The 7,540-nt window shown below is 35.2% G+C and overlaps 1 protein-coding gene across 1 annotated transcript in view; it reads left to right on the top strand.

Annotated features, from left to right (window-relative positions):
• The window catches only part of LOC110097410 (enolase), a 13,492-nt gene extending 6,488 nt beyond the window's left edge, over positions 1-7,004 (top strand). The window contains exons 2-3 of the mRNA XM_028698496.1: positions 4,259-4,476; positions 6,888-7,004. Coding sequence (XP_028554329.1) covers positions 4,259-4,476; positions 6,888-6,956 — 287 coding nt within the window. The 3' untranslated portion in view covers positions 6,957-7,004. The remainder of the gene's footprint in view (positions 1-4,258; positions 4,477-6,887) is intronic.
• The last annotated feature ends 536 nt before the right edge of the window (positions 7,005-7,540 follow it).

Genomic DNA, 7,540 nt, shown 5'->3' with positions numbered 1-7,540 from the left:
TTGCCACCTCATCTAACCTAGCTCTTCTAATTTTTCCAAAACATAGGATCTTTTAGTCCTACCCCAAGGAGGTGATTCATCTTTAATTTTTCTTTCAAATAGGTCTTCACAAATTAATACCATTTAAAATAATTCTTCTCATTTAAGTGATAGGAATGTTGCATATTTTGGAGATCTTCTCTTTATTGGTGCACCATAGAGTCCTCCATTTAATTAAAGCTTTGGGAGGAATTTGCTTCAGACATTGCGGCGACAAAGGGCATCGATGAAGGCTATATTAAGCAGGGCACCAATAAAGGTTGCGTTGGTTATAGATAGGATAACAATAACAAAGGAAGGCCAACAATGAAGGCACGACGATACAAAAAATTCAGAATTACAACAATGACAATGAAGGCTCTAATACCATGTTAAATTTAGAGAATTGGAGAGAGAAAAACTTAATTTTATTGCACAAACTTGTCCCTATTTATAGATTTATATAAGATATCTTAATAAAGAAATAAATAATTACAGAATAATGCTTTATTAATAATGCTTTATTGCTTTAATATAATTCTTCCTAAATCAGCCTTCTAAATATGGAAGGAGATCAGCGTGATCCAGGTGAACCTCCCACGGATTTCCATCTAAGCCGTGGGATCAAAATGTCAAGGGATGGCTATGATTTAATATTCGAGTCTCCCATGGATTCCTATCCTAGCCATGGGATCAAAATGCCAAGGGATGACTCGGATTTAACAACTATTATGTAACCTTCTATTATTCTCATTTGTATTCAAGAACTCAGCATGAGTAAGATGATTGGTAGAGCTATTGAAGCTGATTAAATCTATTACCTTTCCCTACGGCCTCACCTCCTTCACCTTCCACCACCACTCGCTGTCAGTGACATTATCATCCGGGTCATCCTCCATCACAACATCTTTTGGGGTTCACCTACGTCCTCCTCCCTATATAAGTTTGAATTTAATGCTTTTGAGTATAGAAACATCATCAACTATCTTTTCTATCTTCCAGTTCAAGTCCTGATAGTTCCCCTTTTGAGTTATTAAATTTAAATATTTGAGAATCTGTCTTGTTCTTATCCACCTAGGTTCTGAATACTTTGTTACATTTATTGATAATCATTGTTGTATTACTTTGGCTTATTTAATTAAATGCCAATACGATATTCTATCTGTATTTCACACCTTTTATCATTAAATTGAAGTTCATTTTTCTGTTATGCTTAAGACTATTTGTATTGATAAACATCTTAATTTATGTAGTATGAATTTCAATCATCCTGTGCTGATATCATTTGCCATACCTCATGTTCTTAAATATCACTATAAAAGGGGGTTGTTGAATGCGTGCATCATCATTTACTCGACCTAGGGCAGACATTGATGTTCTATGAATGTTTCATGTCAATCCTTTGGTGATGCTTTGTTGATTGCTTGTTATCTTATTAATTGGCTCCCAACTGTTCTTGGTAACACCCCCCCCCATCACTTTTCATTTTTTATCTTGGGCAATCCTTTCTTCTTGGCCTTAAATTTTTTTTTAAGTATGCTTTATCCATTCCTTTCTTACTAATGATAAATTCATGGGGAATTTTCATGCAAACTATCTTATATCACTCTATTTATATATCTAACACCAAAAACTTAAATATTTCATTTCTACCACCATATACACTTTAATATCAAATATGCACTGCTATATTTCATTCATACCATCCTATAAACATTAATTTTTCATTTCTAGCACTCATATTTGATCTATGGGTGATATGCATGTAATATTTAAGTTTTAGGTGTTAGATATGTAAATAGAGTGATATAAAATGATATGTATGTAAACCCCCCTAAATTTTTTCCTTGAGAATGCATCTTTTTGGGCTACTCCCATTCTCCTATAAAGGCCAACATTGTAATGACCTTCTCGCTGCATTTATACCTCCATAGATGGCACCTTTCATGAAATTATTCACAACTTCACGGATCCATCATCAACACAGATCCCCAAGTATGCACACGTTCTTACCGACCATCTATAGTAACAATTGCAACCACATTGTCAGACACGACTGAACATCCCTTCCCTTAAGAATTTTCTAATGTCCATTTACTCGTCGCCTTTCGAAAAGGTAAATATAATGTAATTATTATCTTATTCAATCTTATGTCTTCTGAACATGAGGAAAATAGCCTCTCATAGGCAGGAAGAGATGTGATTTATTCTGATAGTTCGAAAATGGCCTTGCGGCTGTCAAGTGTAATGTTACTCTCTTAGGTTTCGTTTGATCAGTTTTCTTACTGTTTTATTTTTTAGATCGTAACTACAATTTCTGTTTGACCACTACCTTTTCATTGTTTTTTTTAAAAAAATTGTACTAGAAACTGCATTTTACAACATCTTTAAAAAATTACCTTTTCTATTGTAGTTTTACAAAGCAATAAGAAATTTATCCCAATGAATCCTTAATCTGTCTCTAAATCATGCATATTTTCTTTTTTCAATCAAAATCATTACGAGATTTTGACATGAATCCTTTAAGAAATTGTATTAATGCTAGGGCGTCTCCTGGAAGCAACGCGATGTATAGCTTGAATACAGTGACAAGTGTGCAAGGGTCGCTGTACCGGCGCCCGGGTGCAGTGTTAAATAGGCAAGGATCCCCACATCAAGGACGGATGTGGGCAAAGAAGCTAGTTGTGCAGGCGCTGCAATCCGGGCCGGTGCGTCGTTAAATGGCAAGGATCCTCCATCAAGGAGGAATTGCGAAAGAGCATTCATCTCAATTTAAATTTAGGGTTGTGAACTTGGATATAGTTCCCTTACAGGAAATTACCTGGAATTTAATAGATATTATGATTAATAGGCGCTCGCCCCAGTAAATTTATTTTGTGCATTCAGGAAACTAGTAGGGTGGAGAGCAGGCTAAAAATTGATAGTTTAGGCATTTATTTCTGGTATTTCGTGGCAGGATCGTATTAGCAAATGGTGTAGGTGTTTATAGATACAGTTTAAAGGATATGTTATAAGTAATAGAATATGGAGATAGAACTTATAGCTTAAGAATTGTTGTTCATGATAATATTGTTAATATTAAAAGTGCTTATGCTCCAAGTAGGTTTGGATATCGAGTTCTAAATTAATTGGAATGACTTAGAAGAATTTATACAAAAGCCATCTCTTGAGAAGAGTTTTTTATTGAAGGATATTTAAGACTGGACATGTTGGTAGAGAGGTAAATATTTAAAAGCATATCATTGATGGCATGAATTTGGATCGACGAATGAAGGTTGCAATAATATAGATTTTTGTTTGTTGATTTTTCAATTCCCTATTTTCGGTTTTGGTTCATTAAGATAAGTTAAGCCATATCTTTTTACTTTAGTCATGGATGTTTACTAGACATTTGCAAGAGGATGATTACCTTTGGTGTATGCTTTTGCTGAAGATATTTTGTTTGATAAAGAACTGAGAGGGATTGAAGGTAAATTGAATTATGTAGTCAACTGAGAGTCAAGGGTTTTCGCTTGAGTATGATCTAAAGGAATATAGGGTGTAATTTTAGAGTATAGTGGTGAGAGGGGATGTGATTTGGGCGTCAAGTTCATTAATAATGAGTACACGTTTAGATATTCTTGGATTTCTATGTTAGAGTGATGAGTGAAATAGTAGTGGGATATATCAGCAGAATTCAGTTGATGGTTGAAGTGGAGGAAGCATTCGGTGCTTGTATGTATATGAAAAGTACCCTCAAACTTAAGCGGAAAATTCTATAAGTGGTAGTGAGGCCTGCATGTTTTATGGTGCGAAGTTGGCCATTAAAGAGAAGCATAATACTCAAGTGAAGATGGAGAGAATGAGGAATGCTTAGAGGTGAGAGTGCTTACCCTTGAGACTAGGATCGAATATGCCGAGCCATATACGTGAAAAGGTTGGAGAGCTCCAGACCTACAGTGAAGATTAAGATTAGAGAGAGTCGGCCTTAGTATGGTTTGGTCACATAAAAGGCGTCTTCCGAGTGACGTTATGTGAGGTAGATGGTATTAGATTGACTTGTGTGAGAAAGGTAGGGTAGCCTAAAAGAACTTGGTTAGAAAATATTGCGAATGACCTTTCTTTATAGATTAGATGGTGTATTTTGAACTTTAAATAGACATAATGGAGAAATGATTCATTAGCGACCAGTAGGGGATAAAGTTCTAATCCTACATTTTAATTTTGAGTGAAGCACTCTATTTTAAACTTTTCTAAGAATAACGGCCGTGCATATTCCAGGTCAATCAGATTGGAACCATCACAGAAGTTATAGAAGTTGTGAAGCAGGCAAAGGATGCTCATTGGGGTGTGGTTGTTTCTCATAGAAGTGGTGAGACAGAAGATACCTTCATTGCAGATTTGGCAGTTGGTCTTTCAACTGGTCAGATAAAAGCTGGCGCGCCTTGTCGAGGGGAGAGGCTTGCAAAGTACAATCAGGTTAATCTTTTCTCACAAATCACGCATTGCCTTACCCATTTTAATCGAAGTTCTTGACTGATCTAGTAAGGCATATTGCTGAGTTCACACTCACATATGATATTATATGAAATAGTGTTTCTCTGGTTTTATTTTAAGTGAAAAAAAAGTAAACTCATCGTCAAAAACCTCATTTATAGAGAAGTTTCAAGAAGCTACTTTTGACATAGATAAATTTTGCCTTAGAACATTTAAGATTCTGCGAACTCGATTTGAAATAATTGTAAATTTTTTTTCCTTGTAATGCTAGCAGAAGGCCTTGGTCTTTAACTATTTGAATACTTAGCACTTTTTGTATTCAAAAGTCTGGTGATTAACTTTTGTCATTTGACAAGGAAAAAATATTTAACAGATATAGACGATACATTACATCAAAAGGAACCCTATCTTATAACACTCACTTACCCAATAACAGTCTACAATGCTAAGATGCATATATGATATACTTCAGCTTCCTCAACGTTTAACCTTCAGCAACACCTAGCCTACAAGAGTAGAGGTATCCATCCACAATCATTTGTAATATGTTTTCTATGCCTTAGCATCTCTTTCTAATCAAATCACCTGAATAACTTCAGAAATAAAAAATTCAACATTAGCTTTTTCTCGGCATCAATGCATCTCCAAATAATGAAGTCAATTTCACCCTTTCACGTGGTCTGATATACTGAAACCTACCAATTTTCTCTGCGGACTTCTTGCCGACCAACAATTGAAAAGATGTGGAACTCATTATTAGAGATTCCCAAAATTTTTGTAGATATTATTGCCCACCTATCCCACCTCTAAAGCTGCACCTTAACATGTTTTTGTAGATATTATGCCATGAAAAATCTAGTACCTACATGTATAATGACTTCTTTCTTAAAGAACCATCTCATCAAGGTCAAAGCCCAACTATGATTATAAATAAACGTGGTAATCCTCTTGTCTTTAGTCAAGGCATTCTTATATTGTGGGAACTCTCCGAGTTTTAAAAGGATTAAATCAATATAATTTACAATGTATGGAGTTTAGTAAATATGCTCTCTCTTCTTAGTCTATTTATTTCCCACCATCTTTTAAGCGTTAGCATTTTCAGTAATAACTTGAACGGCTACATGGTCTCCAATATCCTCTATACTCCCTCAATTAATTTGAATATTAATATTGCATCTTTCACCTGATCTGATGCTTAAATATATTTCAGAAAAATAGTGTCGTAGGGATTATTTATTAGAATGTTGATTAAGTTGGCGTTTCTAATTTCTGAAGAATCATTAGACATGACTCTAACTCTAGTTTTAGACCAAGTTCTGTTGATCCCCTCAATAGCCTTCTCAATGATATTCGATCCCTCCTTCAAGATCTAAGTTTTGAGCTCATAAATGTAAGGAGGTTTAAGGTTTTGACAGTAGGAACGTATAGAATGCATCATACTAACATAGGATGGGAAGCTGCCAGATTAAATGGAATTTTGTTCTCATAGAAAAATATTTTGATGTTCATACAAACACGCTCGCAAGCCTCTATTGCATTTTGTTGAGAAATTCGACGTGCTTCCCTTAGTCCCATAATTATTGTCATCATCCACATTCATTAGATATTGATTTTTAGGCCCCCTTCCGAGCCTCTTTCATTTTGTGAAGATATTCGAAGGGTTACCGTCATACCATCATTGTTGTCATCCTTCACATTCGTAAGATCTTGATTTATTGGCTTCCTTGCATCTCTATTGGACATTTGTGGCAAACGAGTAATCTTTACCATAATAAGGCCACTATTAACTCTGTCATCAAGTTGTTGTGTTAATTCCTTTGACATGGCCTCTTTAGTCATCTAAACACGAGTCTCCTCTTTCACTTGGGCATTTTGGCTCAAGGTGCAACATTTTTCTAAGAACATTAAAGATGTCATTTGATGCGGGCGTGTGTCTGTGTGCGGACACTTAACATAAAAACTCAAATGTCTTTACATTTTTTATTTATTTGTATGTATGCTAGATCTTTGTATAATATTAATACATTAAATTCTCTCAACCGTCTTGAATTTCCTAGCATGCTACAGGTATAATAGAGGATAGGTAATGCACCAATATAGTGGATTGTTAAAATTAGTATGAAAGGATTAAAAAGAAAAGAAAAGAAAAAGATATATTTGACTAAAATTTATACGGATAGAAGTTATGCAAAAAGATTACTTGTTTTAACACAAGTTGCACTTAACATGAATGAATGGAAAAAATTCATTTTCAGTGAGCCTAAAAGTAACAATATTGAGGTCGTATTATGTGCCTATAGAACTTAGTTGGTTTGAGTTTCTTCAAGAATCCATAGTCACAATCATGTTGCCCGCTGAAAACTTTATTTTTTTTTTTTTTTTGTTGGCTGCAGTTGCTGAGGATCGAGGAAGAACTTGGAAGTCAAGCTGTGTATGCTGGAGAGAACTGGAGACAGCTTTGATCACGTCATTTTATTCTGAATGTTTCTTAGAAATCCGAGCTCATTTTTAACAGATCTTGTCCATTGCCTGGAGCTGATCTTATCGAGTTTTGAGCGGAATTACGAACTATAGTATCGTGGATTTTTTTATTTATTTTATTTTTTTAATATTGATCGAACAAGCAAAAGCTTGGATTGATGGTTTTCGTATGGAATTTTGTACATTTTTTAATGGGTTTTTATACAAAGTATCACAATGGCATTTTCTCAATTTTGTTTTAGTTTAAACCCGGGGTGTCAATTTTTGACACGACCTGAACCCGACCCGGAAAAATCCGGGTTCGGGTCAACTCAAACCCGAAACGGATCGGGTTGAACAAATTAACCTGTTTTGAAAATCTGGTCGATTTCGGGTTGACCCAACAACCTAAAATTGACCCGAAAGTGACACGAAAACTCATATTTGACCCGAAAATCCGAGATTTACCCGTTTTGGGCCCGATTTTGACCCGAAAATCGAATATTGGCCCGATTTTTGACCCGAAAATTAACAATTTTAGGTCAACTTTGGATCATTCGTGTCGGGTCGGGTTGACCGGACCTGA

The sequence above is a fragment of the Dendrobium catenatum genome, unplaced genomic scaffold (genome assembly GCF_001605985.2).
Source record: "Dendrobium catenatum unplaced genomic scaffold, ASM160598v2 fragScaff_scaffold_1092, whole genome shotgun sequence".
Classification (NCBI taxonomy): Eukaryota; Viridiplantae; Streptophyta; class Magnoliopsida; order Asparagales; family Orchidaceae; genus Dendrobium; species Dendrobium catenatum.
Note: the sequence above shows the minus strand (reverse complement) of the source record. Positions and strands in the feature narration are given on the sequence as shown.